General features: G+C 39.5%; 1 protein-coding gene across 1 annotated transcript in view; it reads right to left on the bottom strand.

Moving 5' to 3' along the window:
* CHST9 (carbohydrate sulfotransferase 9) overlaps window positions 1-9,331 on the bottom strand; it is a 407,635-nt gene extending 398,304 nt beyond the window's left edge. The window contains exon 1 of the mRNA XM_007935562.2: window positions 9,211-9,331. Within this exon, the coding sequence (XP_007933753.1) occupies window positions 9,211-9,331 (121 nt within the window). The remainder of the gene's footprint in view (window positions 1-9,210) is intronic.
* Between the last annotated feature and the right edge of the window lie 5,589 nt (window positions 9,332-14,920).

Here is a 14,920-nt window from a genome sequence, read left to right as displayed (position 1 = left end):
TTTAACAAATTCCCTTAGTTTCTGCTTATCTAGAAATCTCCTAATTTCACCATCATATTTGAGGGACAATTTTGTCAGGTATATAATTCTTGGTTGAAAATTTTTCTCTTTCAGGATTTATATATACCATCCCTTTGTCTTCTAGCTGGCATGATCTCTGATGAGAAATCAGACCTTATTCTTACTGGCTGACCTTTGTATGTAACTTTTTGTTTTTCCCATGCTGCTCTCAGGATTCTTTGTCCTTGGTTTTGATGACTTTGATGATGATATGTCTTGGTGATGTTCTTTTGGGGTCTATCCTGTTTGGGGTTCGTTGGACTTCCTGAATGGATATGTTCTCCTTTTTCATCATATCAGGGAAGTTCTCCTCCAGTAAATATTGGACAATTTTCTCAGTGGTTTTATATTTCTCTTCCTGTTCTGGAATTCCAATGACACATAGATTATTTCCTTTGATGGTATCCCACATGAACCTTAGGCTTTCTTCTTTTTGTTTTGATTTTATTTTTTCTGACTGATCCCTTTCCAAAGAAGTATTCAGGCATTTGTCTTCAATCTCATTAATTCTGTCTTCCATTGTATCAATTCTACCCCTTTGCCCTTCCAATGTGTTACCTATTTCTAACAATTTAGTATTAATCTTCTGGATTTCTATCTGTAGATTTAGAATCATTTCTAATTTTTCATTTATTTTGTCATTTTGTCCTTGTATTTTCTTCCAAAATTCTTCTAAGGTTTTTTCTGTGTTTTATTTGGTCTGTCTCTCAATCCTTTGAAGATGCCTAAATATAATTCTTTTGAATTCCTTATCAGAGAGTTCCAATGCTGCTGCTTCCTGAGGGATGTGTTCTGGGTCTGTAACCTGTTCCCTTATTTCTACTACTTTATCTTGCTTCATTGTGTGGACTGTGATGGTCTGTTGTCTCAGAGGCATCATGGGTTATTAAAATCTCGGTTAATTGTTTGTGAAGAGCAGCCAAGGGTGATTCAGGCTCTTCTTGTGGTTTTTTACTGTTGGCCTGCTGGTGGAGAAAGATGTGCTGGCTCTTGCTCAGTAAGTGAAGTTGCAGGAGGTGTGGGTGTACTTGTATCTTATGGGCTCTGTTGTTGTCTCCCACTCAGTTAGGCAAAAATTACAATTGAATAACCATCGAAAAAACTAAAAGCACATGGACAAAATATACACCCTGAAATTACACAGGAACAGTAACCCCCCAGAAAAAGAAAAAGTGGAGAAAAGAAAAAGAAAACAGGTAAATATGCAATATCTGGGGACAGGTCACTAAAAGAAAAAAAGGGTAGAGAAAGAGAATATTGAAGAAAGAAAACAAACTAGCAAACAGAAAAGAGAAAAAAAAAGAAGCAAAAACAAAACAAAACAAAAAAGCCAACATGTAACAGGTTAATCACAATAGAAGAAAAAAAAAAAAAAGGATGGCGTAAACTAAGACCTTTTCAGTAGTGCAGTGCCGATCCAGAGAGTTCTTGTGGTTACTGGAAAGCAGAACCTCTTCTTAAGCCCTTGGAATCTGGTAGAGCGTTGGCTCTTTAGGTTGTGTCTAGGTGCTGGTTACATGTTCATTTGTTTTGTCTTGGTTTTATGGTTTAATATTTTGAAAAGGTGAATCTGGTGTGTTTTATCTTAATATTGATTCAGGTATGCTGGGTTGCTCTGCTGTTCTCTTTGTGATGGTGGAATCACTGTGTGTAGTATGGATATGTGTTTCTGTTTTTCATACACAGGGTTTAGAGTTTGAAGCGTGAGGTATGATGGTAATTGGCTGAATATGGCTTCTTCTATTGAATGAGTGAAGTTGTTGGCGGAGAAGGTGGGAGCAGAAGAAGGAAAGCTTGGTGTTGCTAGGGTCGGTTTCTAGGGCTTTGAGCTGGGTATTACTGATGACGTATTTATTTGCAAGACCACAGCTCAACTTTAGGAAAAATTCCTCTTGTTAGAGGGTCACAAATTTCTTCCAATTTCAGGCACATTCAAAGACCCTGCCTCTGTGGCCCCACAGCGCCAAAGCGCTGCTCCAAGGCAAAATTCACAGGACCAGGCTCAGCTGCAGTTTCTTTGTTCTCCGTTCCCTGTCTGCCCGCGGTACTGACGCAATCCATCCAGACCGCCTATGGCCAGCTCTGGAGTTTGTCTGTGATACCACTCACCTGCAACGCCAAAGATGTACGCAATTTCAGGTGTGTTGGACTTGGGGGAGTACCTGAGCAGGCTCTTACTTATAACATATTTATTTGGTAGACCACGGCTCACACTCAGAGGAAAAATTCCTATTGTTAGAGGGTCACAAATTTCCGCCAATTTCATGCCCACTCAAAGCCCCCGCCTCTGCAGCCCCACAGCGTGGCTCCAGGGCAAAATTCACGGGAGTGTGCTCAGCTGCAGTTTTTCTGCTCTCTGTGCCCCATCTGCCCGCAGTGGTAATGCAATCCCGCCCAATTGGCAATGGTCGGCTCTGGAGTTTGTCTGTAATACCGCCGACCTGCAGTGCCAAAAATGCATGCAATTTTAGGTGTGGTGGAGTCGGTGGAGTACCTGCCAGTGACCTGTGGTCCCGATAACTGGCAAAGAAAATCACGGTGTCTCCCAGTCTGACCCAAGCCCGCTCTGTAATCTGCTGGGAGGGGAGGAAGGTAGCCTTTCTGGCACACCAGTGAGATCTCCACTTGAGTCTCAGCAACAGTGTCTGTGTCTGGCTGCACCCTCATCACCCAAATTACCAACAAAATCAGCCACTGGAGATAGGTCTTTGCCGCTGCCTGCTGGAATATTGTATTGGTCACTGGTAAGCTGTTATAAGTGATCTCGTTCTTGGCTCGGGGATCTCAGGCAGCTGCCTCCACCCGGCAGACAGTGACTGCCCCAGAAAGGTTTCCAATGGTCTCTCTCGGGTGCTTGTTCGTCTTCCGACAGTATCTCTTTCCTAAAAAATCTCCCTGTGCCTTTCCTCCAATTCTACTCTTCTGTGTTTGGTGCAATCTGATTCAGTCAGCTGCTCAGAGCGCCAAAAATCTCAATTCAAACTGTTGTACCTAGTTCTTAAAGGTCTTAGATGCCAGAGAGAAAAATAAACACGGTGTTCACTGGTGAGACTCCATTTTGAATCTCACTGTGATACTCTTCTTGCAAAATTCATTATGAGTCTATGACATTAGCAAACTTCTTGATGAGATCTCTTTGATTCTTCCACTTCTGCTACATTCCTGTAGTCTGTGGTGAGTTTCCAAAAATGTTTATTCATTCTTTAACTCATTAATTCAACAAATACCTACTGAAGACTTACTATGTGATAGAATCTATGCTAAGAGTTTTATTTCAGTAGGAATTAACGTACATATCACATCATAGATGGTTTCTTTGGTGTTTTTGTCATTAGGTGTTGTAGAGTCAGTTCCAACTCATAGTGACCCTATGTACAACAGAATAAAACACTGTCCAGTCCTGCACCATCCTCACAAGCCTTGCTATGTTTGAGTCTTTTGTTATAGCTACTGTGTACAACATCTTGTTGAGAGTCTTCCTCTTTTTTGCTGACTCTCTACTTTACCATGCATTATGTCCTTCTCCGGAAGCTGGTCCCTCCTGATAACATGTCCAAAGGATGTGAGATAAAAATCTCACCATCCTCCCTTCTAAGGAGCATGCTGGCTGTAGTTCTAAGAGAAATAGGTTCATTCTTCTAGCAGTCCATGGTATATTCAATATTCTTCACCAACACTGGAATTCAAAGGCATCAATTATTCTTCTGTCTTCCTTTTTCACTGTCTAGCATTTGCATGCATAGGAAGTGATTAAAAACAACATGGCTTGGGTTAGGCAAACCTTAGTCCTCAATGTACATTTTTGTTCTTTAACAATTTAAAGAGGTCTTTGCAGCAGAGTTGCCCAATGCAATACATTGTTAGATTTCTTGACTGGGGTTGCTATGAGTCAGGTCTGACTCAACAGCACACAACAACAACAACACTTTTATAGGTGTTGACTATGGTTCCAAGTAAAATGAATCCCTAAACAATTTCATTTTTTCATTTGTTTGTCATGATGCTGTCTATCAGTCTACTCGTGAAGATTTTTGTTTTCTTTCTGTTGAGGTATAATCCGTACTAAAGGCCATGGTTTTTGATCTTCATCAGTGACTGCTTCAAGTCCTCTTCACTTTCAATAAGCAGTGTTGTGTCACATGCATATCTCAGGTTATTACTGAGTCTTCTTCCAATCTTGATGCCACGTACTTCATACAGTGCATCTTCTTGGATTATTTGTTTAGTATACAGATTGAATAAGTATGGTGAAAGTATAGAGCCCTGACACATACCTTTCTTTAAATTAAACCATGCAATATTCCCTTGTTCTGTTCTAACGACTGCTTCTTGGTCTATGTAGAGATTTTGTATGAGCACAGTTAAGTATTCTGTAACTCACATTTTTTGCTATTTTATCAATAGTTTGTTACAATTCACACAGTCAAATGCCTTTGCATAGTACCCCTCCAAGCAAACAAACACACACACACACAAGTAAACATCTTTCTGGCATTCTCTGCTTTCAGCCAAGATCTGACATCAGCAATGATACTTCTCATTCCATGTCCTCTTCTGAGTCTGGCTTAAGTTTCAGTAGTCCCGTAGGAATGTTCTGCAGGAACCATTTTTTAATTATCTTCAGAAAATTTTACTAGTACATGATATTCATGATATCATTTGATAATTTCCACATTCTGTTGTATCATCTTTCTTTGGAATAACCACATAAATAGATCTCTTCCAGTCAGTTGGCCAGGTAGCTGTCTTCCAATATTCTTGGCATAGACTGCATCCATCATTGCATCTATTTGTTGAATCATCTCATTTGGTATTCCACCACTTCCTGAAGACTTGTTTTTCACCAATGCCTTCAGTGTAGTTTGGTCTTCTTCCTTCAATACCATTGGTGTTTGATCGAATGCTACCTCCTTAAATGGTTGAATATTGGCCAATTATTTTGGGTACAGTGACTCTTTGTATTCCTTCTATCTTCATGCTTTCTGTGTCATTCAATATTTTCCCCATATTGCAATTCAGGGCTTAAATTTTTCCTTCAGTTTTTTCAGCTTGATAAATTCTCAGCCAGCACTCATCTGTCATTATGTCCTATCCTGGTGGCTTGCATGTTGCTGTGATGCTGGAAACTATGCTACTGGCATATCAAATACCAGCAGTGTCACCCATGGGAAGTTTTGCAGTGGTGCTCCCAAACTAAGCAGGCTAGGGAAAAAATCCTCATGATCTACTTCTTTATTACTGAAGACTAAGGTGCACCTGACCATGAAATCTGTTATCACCTCATATGCCTTTAAGAGTCAGACAATGAATAAGGAAGACCACAGAAGAAATGGTGCATTTGAATTGTGGTGGTGATGAAGAATAACAAACATATTACTACTAGAACAACAAAGAAATCTGTCTTAGAGCAAGACTGCCAGAATGTTCCTTTGAAGCAAGAATGACCAGACTTTGTCTCTCAAACTTTGGTCATGTTGTGTGAAGGGACCAGCCCCTGGAGAAGGATACCATGCCTAATACAACAGAACATCAGTGAAAAAGACGAGGACCCTCAATGAGATGGACTGACATGGTGGCTGAGACTATGGGCTCCAGCACAGCCACGATTGTGAGGATGGCGCAGGACCAGGCAGTGTTTCATTCTGTAGCACACAAGGTTGCTACCAGTCAGAATTGACTCAATGGCACCTAAAAACAAACTTTATGAAACAGCGCCATAAGTTGAGCCCCTCAACTTATAAGGAACACAAAGTACAACTGGGGAAGATCTGCTTCCTGAAAGTAGAGTTGACCTTAGTAACATGGGTAGAGTAAAGATTTTGGTACTATCATTTGCTGATGCTGCAAGACTGAAAAAGAGAAAAATCAGCTACCGACATCCATTAATAATTGGGACATGGTATGTACACAGTAGTGTACATAAATCTAGGAAAATAAGAAGTTGTCAAAAATGAAATGGAATGCACATCAAGCTCAGTTGGCATAAAATACTACACAAAAACAGTGCTTCACATCCTACCTTGACAAGCAGCAACTGGGATCTTAAAAGATTGCAAGCAGCCATCTAGATGCAACGATGGGTCTCTCCTTATCCAGAGCAAAGAAGAATGAAGAAAACCAAATATTCATGGAAACAATTTGTCCAAGTGACTGGTACACCATGCGATTCTCAGCCTATATGACTATGAGACCAGAAGAACTAGATGGTACTTGGCTACTCCTGTCAACCACTTGGAGGGGGATCTATGTAGAAGACCCTAGATAGAATGGGAGAACAATTTGGAATAAAACTCAAAATCATTAAAAAAAAAAAAACGGGACCAGGTTTGCTGGTCTGATAGAGCGAGATGGAACTACTGACACTATGGCCCCTAGCTGCCCCCTTCAGGTCTGGAATTGAACTCACTACTGTGACTTCCAGCCAAATAAAAGGCATATGAGCTGAACATTTACATTTACATTGATCACTCCTTGGACAGATCAATCATGGGAGAATAGAAGGGCTGTGTATGCACAGAGAGACAGCTCAGGAGGCAGAAGTGCATGGGAGGGAAGGACACAGGGAAGAGGTAACCATGGGGAGGAAGTGGGAGGGGAGCTGTTGCATTGTGGGAAATTGCAGTCAATGTCATGAGACAAAGTGTATGTGAGCTGCTGTATGGAATGTGAATTTGCTCCGTAAAATTTCACCCAAATCACAATAAAAATTAAAAAAAAAAATGGAAATGGAATGCTTGAAGATAGATGTCCTATATATTAGAAGGCTGAAATGGTCTGGCATTGTCCATTTTGAATCAGACAATTATATGGTCTACTATGCTGGAAATGAGAAATTGAGAAGGATTGTGTCATTGTGAAAAAGCACATTTCAAGATCTATAGTTTTATTAAATGTTGTTGTTGTTATGTGCCATGGAGTCGGCCCCTCCTTGGGTTTCCGAGGCTGTATCACTATGGAAGTAGATTGCCCAACTTTCCTTCCAAGGAGTGGCTGGTGGGTTTGAATGGCCAGCCTTCTGGTTAGCCTTAGGCACTATGCTACCAGAACTCCTGTATTAAATGTTACATGTGATTATGATAAATTTTATTGCAGCAATATATAAACAGCATATAATAGTGTATGTAAATTGTAGTGGGATTTAAAAATAAGTTTTGACAATATATTGCATATGCTTTAGAAAATAATTATATGCAACTTCTTTTAACAAGGGCTACTGTATAAATTAAATAAGTCAGAGTCTATATAAATAAACCAAGGAGAAGCATTTAAAAATGGGAACAATTTTTTAAGTGATCATATTTGTAATACAGTATTAATAATTTTTTAGAGAAGATTCTTAAGGGCTTTATATCAAGAATAATTTTAAATAGGCCACAATAGGAGACAGTTAAGAAATCACTCTTCTTCAGTTTTTAGTTTCTTTAAAAATTGTGATAGTTAAGGTTGTGTCTACTTGGCTTAGCCATCATTCTAAGTGAATGGTTTAGCAGTTATGATGTAGTCATCCCCCCATGATGAGATCTGATATAATGTAATCACTTCCATGATAAGATCTGCTATGAGTAGCCAATCAGTCAAAAGGGAGTTGCCTCAGGGGTGTGGCTTGCTTCCAATATATATATGGATATATATGGGTGTCCTGGGAAAATTGTCTGGCTTTCTGTTTGATCTTAGTCCTGCATCTAGCTCATCATCATCATGGCTGGTTCCTGGACTTGAATATGGCTTGCCATATTGCCTGCTGATCTTGGGACTGTTGCCTGCATAGCCTGTGAGCCAACAATTTGCCATTTTACCTGCTGTTCTTGGATTCGGTAGCCTCTGAAGCCAGCAGCCTGCTATTTGTCCTGCCAATCTTGGGTTTATCAGCCCTTGCAGCTGCTAAGTCAGGAGAAGCCTCCAACTTGATGTTTGACCCATGGACTTGGGACTTGCCAGTCTCTACAACTGTTTGAGCCTTTCCCTTAAGGTAAATTTCTCTTTCTCTCTCTCTCTCTCTCTCTCTCTCTCTCTCTCTAGATATATACAGCTTCACTGGTTTTGCTTGTCTAGAGAATCCAGCCTAAGACAACAATCATAAACTATAATCTACTCCTATCAATGAAAAACAACTATATTTCATAATACCTATATTTTATATATGTGTGTGTATATATATATATATATAATATTCTAAAGTATTTCCTTTAATAATAATAGCATTATGAATATAATCCAGTTTAATGACAATTGAGCACCTCCAATGTTTAGCAATTATAAAATTAATGATGAAAGTACAAGTTAAGCATTATTCTATACTAGAGATGGGAAAACTACTGCCTGTGGGTCAGGTCTAGTCTACCACCTGTTTTTGTGAATAAAGTTTTACTGTGACATAGTCAGGCCAATTTTTTTAAGTATAAGCCATGGCTGCTTTTATGCTACACTGGCAGAGTTGAGTAGTTGCAACAGTAATGCCTGCAATGCCTAAAATATTTACTGTCTGGCCCAGTATGGAAAAAGTTTTCTGATCCCTACTCTACAGTTAGAGTCTTCTGGTGCTACCAACTTTTAACGTGCTCAGCTGCTAACTGACAAGGTGGAAGTATGAGTCCACCCAGAGGCACCTAGGAAGAAAAGCCTGTGATCTACTTCCAAAAAAGCAGCCACTAAAAACCCTATTGAACACCATTTTACTCTGAGACACATGAGGCTACCGTGAGTAGGAATCAATTCAATGGTAACTGGTTTTATGGGTCATTAGTAAACGTGCTAAAGAATTTCCACACCAATTTTGAGTGTTATAACAAAATCAGGAAGGAATTCAAAGAGACAGTTTGCTATATATTCAGCTCTGTTTTGGTCTGTGCCTGATGCTTAGTGGACCTACCAGAGATTGGATAAACATTGTACATTTGAGTAGACAAATTCTCTACAAGCAGTCCTTGCTAGGCTGATTGTTAATTGTTACTCTCTCCTCAGGGAGAATGCCCACCAGAATTGTATAACCTTCATTTCTTTTAGGAGCTGGGGATTTTAAGTTGGTGTCTTATATTTCTTTTTGTCAGAAATCTTGTGACTTTCTATAGAGCTGTACACATTACAGCTTACTAAATTGAAAATTGTCATTGTTATTTTAATTTAAACAGAAAAAGAAAGTTCTTGTGTTACCTTTATGTTGTTCTTCAATCCAGACTTGCAAGTACATGAAGAGGAGCAGCCCTGCAACTCCAAATATCAGCACAGAGAGGAAGACTTGTTTGGGGTTCATGACCATTTCAGATGGCTGCATTTCTTTCCATTTCTGAAGACCGCGTGACTTGTTTTCCTATAAAATTTCAATCCTTCCTTGTTTTCTTTAGTTTCAATTCCATAAAGTCACCTAGAATGAAAAATAAAAATCCATATAGTATCCACACTGTACCTGTCTGGTGACATTTCTTCCCATGCACTGCACCCCCCCCCCAAAAAAAAAAAAAAAAAAATTCACTGCCATGGAGTCAATTCCAACTCATAGCAACCCCCTTTGCATTTGCAATGTGGTAAATCTTTACGGAAGTAGATTGCCAGTCTTCCTTCCACGGAGTGGCTGGTGGGTTTGAACCACCAACCTTCTGGTTAGCAGTCAAATGCCTTAAGGACTACACCACCATATGCAACATGTCTGTAATAATGAAGACTTAAATGAACTGTAAGGTATTGAAGGTAAGAAAACTATAGAAAATGTACCAAGAATGGCACTCTTTCGCCCTATCATTTTACTTTACCCTAAGAGATGTATTAGGGAGCTCTGGTAGCATAGTGCCTAAGGCACTTGACTGCTTAACCAGAAGGCTGGTGGTTCAAACCCACCAGCCACTCCTCGGAAGGAAGATTGGGCAATCTCCTTCCGTAGTGATACTGCCTCGGAAACCCAAGGAGGGATCACTATGAGTCGGGTCTGACTCAACGGCACATAACAACAACAACAACAAGAGATGTATTAAGAAGCCCTGGTGGTGTAAATGGTTAAGCACTTGGCTGCTAACCAACAGGTTGGCAGTTCTAACCCAGCCAGTGGCGCTGTGAGAGAGAAAGACTTGGTAATCTGCTTCCATAAAGATTATAGCTGAGAAAACCCTATGGGGTAGCTCTACCCTTTCAGGAGTGGGGTTGCTATGAGTTGGAATTGAGTTGATGGCACCCAACAACAAGGGATATACGTATTATGTTACAGTTAATAGGTTATAGTCTAACATTAAATTAGGTGAAGGATGACCAGACTTAAGCCTTCCTATATTGTAAGGAAAAAAGCAGGGTTGGGTTACCTTAAGACAATTAAGAGAAAGAAAACTAATAGGATATATTGCTGAAGAATGGGTTTTGAAAATCTATTCACATAATGTAGTGAAAACAATTTCATTTATTAAAAATACGTAAAGTTCAAAAATATAGGGTTTATTCTATCATCTCCCTCTCATGTAAAAGTAACACACTTCTCCAACTAAAAATAATTCACAGGCACAGAATAATAATGAAAAGTTGAAGTTCAAGAGCCTCTCCCCCAATGACATGGAATTAGAGAAATCTACCTCAGATTCCAGGCAAGGTTACTTTATTTAAAGGAATTCTAAAATTACTTTTAGAACAATATTATTTAGTGAAAGCATAACTTTTTTTAAAAAAAAAGTTGCACTCACTTTTGAGAATCTGATGAAAATGTTGAGCCTCTCTTCTAAAAAAAATGAACACTCACAAAGTTTTGCATAAAATATCAGGATGTTCTTGTACCCCCACTGAAGCAGAGGTTAGGAATCCCTGCTAATGTACTGCAGGGGACTGTATGGCTCAGCTGTGTGGTGAGCTCAGTGGTCAGCACCCCTACCAATGAGGCCAAAGTCATGACTGTATCTAGTGCTAGCAGGGACCATGACTCTGTCCTTGGCCACAGAACACATCTCCTGTTTTGGGTGACCTAAATAAGTGTTTCCTCAATGGGAGGGCATCATACACACAACTGTGTCTAAAAATTATTCCCCTCCCCACAAATATGCTTCACATAATACTGGGAGAATACTGTCTTAGCCTTTTGAAGAGGTGTTCGGTAAGGTGGCATTTAAAAATTAAAAGTTGCTGTGGGAAATGAGTAGCCTGGCTAAAGGATGATATTTAGCTTTTCTTGCAGAATCAATTTTCCACAAACATTGTGCTTCAAAGGTCACCTAAGAGGACAGAATTACCAAAGAATGTGTTAAATAAAGTGACCACCTGATTAAAAAAGGAATCTCAAATATTTAAAAGTTTTTATGCAGAAAATAACAACAACAAAAAAAAGTCATATTATACTTTTTTCTGTATCTTTTAATTATTACCTGGAAGGGGCTAGGGTAAGAGCAGTGGTTTTCAGGACCACCTGAGGCACGTCCTGAAAATTTACATTTCTGAGTCCTTTGTGGAAGGGGCAAATGCTAATATTTCATTGGTGCTTTTGATGATGTCAGGAGCTCTGGTGGTGCAGTGGTTAAGGCATTCAGCTGCTAACAGAGAGGTCCACAGTTTGAACTCATCAGCTGTTTCGCAGGAGAAAGATGAGACAGTCTACTTCTGTAAAGATTTACAGACTTGGAAACCCTATGGGGCAATTCTACTCGGTCCTATCTAGGGTCACTATGAGTCGGAATTGATTCTATGGCAGTGGATTTTGGGTTTTTTGAGGATTTCACACATGCCCTTGAGTTTCATAGCAGAAGAAGTATATAAATACAGGCATACCTTGTTTTATTGCACTTTGCTCTATTGCACTTTGCATATACTGCATTTTTTTATATATATAAATTGAAGGTTTGTGGCAACCTTTTGCTTAGCAATTCTGTTGGCCTCATTTTTCCAACAGCATGTGCCCACTTCATATCTCTGTATCACATCTTGGTAATTCTCATAATACTGCAAACTTTTTCACAATGCTATTGGACATTTAACAGATTATAGTATAGCATAAACATAACTACTATATGCCCTGGGAAACAAAAAATTCATGTGATTCACTTTACTGCAATATTCACTTCATAGCAGTGGTCTGGAACGAAACCTGCAATATCCCCAAGGTATGTCTGACAACTGACTGACAGTCTTATCATACTGCCTATTTTAGAGAGTCCTTGGTGGTACAAATGGGTAAGCACTTGGCTACTAACTAAAAGGTTAGGGGTTCAAATACACCGAGAAGTGCCTTGAAAGAAAGTTCTGTTGATATCACAGCCATTAAAAACCCAGTAGACTGCACTTCTATTGGAACACATGTAGAGTCACCTGAGTCAGAATCAACTCAGCAACTTGTTTGGTGTTTGGTTTATTTAAGGATGATGTTTTGCTCTTTTATTAAATCAAAACTAAAATATTATTGGCTTTCAAACACATGCAGTATAGAATAGTTCTCAATGGAGATTTGCTATTTGAGGTGTTCCAAGACTGAGTCCCTCAAGGAATACTATGAAGAGAAACAGCTTCCTCTTCTCTTGATACTGCCTTTAAACAACGAACAGACACAATTCCTGGGTACATCAGAAGATTCAGATAGGAGGAAACTGGTTAAACAAAATCTAGTAACAAAGAAATAGTTGTTTACAAGAAGAAAGAGACTTTTACAATCTGTCTACATAATTAAAACCTATCGCAGAAAAGAGAGGATAGAAGAAAACTCATAAATCACACTGGAGCTACAAACCTGTGGGAATGGTGGGTGTGAGAGTCAAAAGAAGTAATCCTTGGGGGTTTACAGAGGGAAATTATTACCTATGATGTTGGAAAAAGATAAAGAATTTACCTCTCCTTTCTTCAGGAGCTATTGCTATTTTGTGACATATCCTCCTGGGTGAGAAAGCAGTACAAAACCCATAATTGTTATTATGGCAGATGTGGAAGGATTGAGTGATTAAAGCCACAAGGCAGAAAGGCAATCTGGTGTAAAATGGAGAGAGACGTTTGATTTTCTCCCATCTCAGTTCATTAACCCAAAGTTGGCGTTAGGAAATGGCTCTCATTAAACAAAGGTGAGGCAGCAGGCGCAGCAGGATTGCTTTAAGGAAACCTGAAGGTCAGTTGGGATGAGAAAACATACCTATTGGAGATCATATATCCTCCTCCAAGCCTGCAGAAAAAATGCAGACTACTGGAGATTGAAATTACTTGGAATAATGCTGTTTTATGTACAAGCATTATACAACATTTCTATGGCCAAAAGCTCCCTGTATCTTGTACAACTCCCTGTATCTTGTACAACTTTTTCCTCTCCCTAACTCATAAACATAATACCTTGAATTCAAAATGTATCCAGCCACATGTTGTACTGAAGTTAGAACTTCAGTAACAAAATACCAGTAAATGATGAATTTTCTAGTCATACTTGTAAATCCTTAGTCCTAACCTCCAAATGAATGGGAAATCTGAACTATTAAGGCTATTAACTATTAAAACAAGAAAGATATGGTCTACATTTTATTTTATAATAAAATACTTATTTTTATTTGCATATCTTATCAGTTCATAAGGAGCTCTGGTAGTGTAGTGCCTAAAGCACTTGACTGCTAACCAGAAGGCTGGCAGTTCAAATCCACCAGTCACTCCTCGGAAGGAAGGTTGGGCGATCTACTTCTGTAGTGATACCACCTCAGAAACCCAAGGACGGGTCACTATGAGTGGGGTCTGACTTGACGGGACATAACAACAACAACAACATCAGTTCATAACAAAGAATTATTCAAGAAATATAAAAATACTTATTTATCTCCATTATCTCTTCTCCAGCCAAATAATAAAAAGGCATATAAGGTGAATATTTACACCAGGTAGGTACCCCCCTTGGAACAATAAATCAGGGGAGATCAGAAGGGCAGTGTTTGCACAGGGAGACAGCTCAGAGGGCAGAAATGGATAGGAAAGAAAGACACAGAGAGTGGGAGGAGAGCTGTTACATTATGGGGATTGTGATCAATGTCATGAAACAAAATGAGGATGAATGTCTCTATGGAAAATGAATTTGCTCTGTAAACTTTCACCTAGATCACAATAAAAATAAATAAATAGAAAGATGAAAAACAAAACTATTCTTTTACATAACCATGGCTACCAATGGAATATTTCTGAGATTTAAGTAGAGTGATGAATTGCTGGGTGATGCAAACTGTTAATATGATTGCCTGCTCGCTGAACGGTTGAAGACTCATGTCCACTCAGAGGCATCTCAGAAGAAAGGCCTGGCACTCTACTTCCAAAAAAATCAGTCACTGAAAACCCTATGGCGCACAGACCTATTCCACACACATGGGGTTGCTATCAGTTGGAATCAACTCAAGAGAACTGGGTGAGGCAATGTGAATATAAGGAAAAGATGAATTGCCCAGTTTGGCATAATCTTAAAGTTTTAGGACGGGGGTAGGGGAACTTGGGGAAGACAGACTTGGATCAAATTATGCTGGCATTTTGGGGTAGAAGGAACTGAGAGATACTGGCCACTCCCATCCCTCAACTCCAGCTGGGCCTCAGCAGCACTCCAGGGTGTCCCTTTCCTGGAGCAGCTACACAATTCTCTATCTCTTTCCTACCCTCCAAGCAAATAGAGATTACCAGTCAGGACACCCTCAATTTACTGCTTGTCCTCTCACAAGTTTACTATCAGCAATCCCTACCCAAACTTCTTTGCCCCTGTTTCTGAAAAACAAGAACTCTTGCCTCATCTGTCCTTGGAAGCTTGTCATTTAGGCTCCTGTGAAATGCTGCTCCATCAAAATCACCCCAACCTGAGACTTAACCTTAATCTCCTTATCCAAGACTCCTTCTTCTGTAAACCCCTCCAGCAACTGCCCTGTTGCTTTCATTCCCAGACAAGCTGCAAGACAGAATGCAC

Source organism: Orycteropus afer, unplaced genomic scaffold (assembly GCF_000298275.1).
Source record: "Orycteropus afer afer isolate SDZICR_OR568_19922 unplaced genomic scaffold, OryAfe1.0 scaffold00030, whole genome shotgun sequence".
Classification (NCBI taxonomy): Eukaryota; Metazoa; Chordata; class Mammalia; order Tubulidentata; family Orycteropodidae; genus Orycteropus; species Orycteropus afer.
This window is presented reverse-complemented; position numbering and strand designations above follow the sequence as displayed.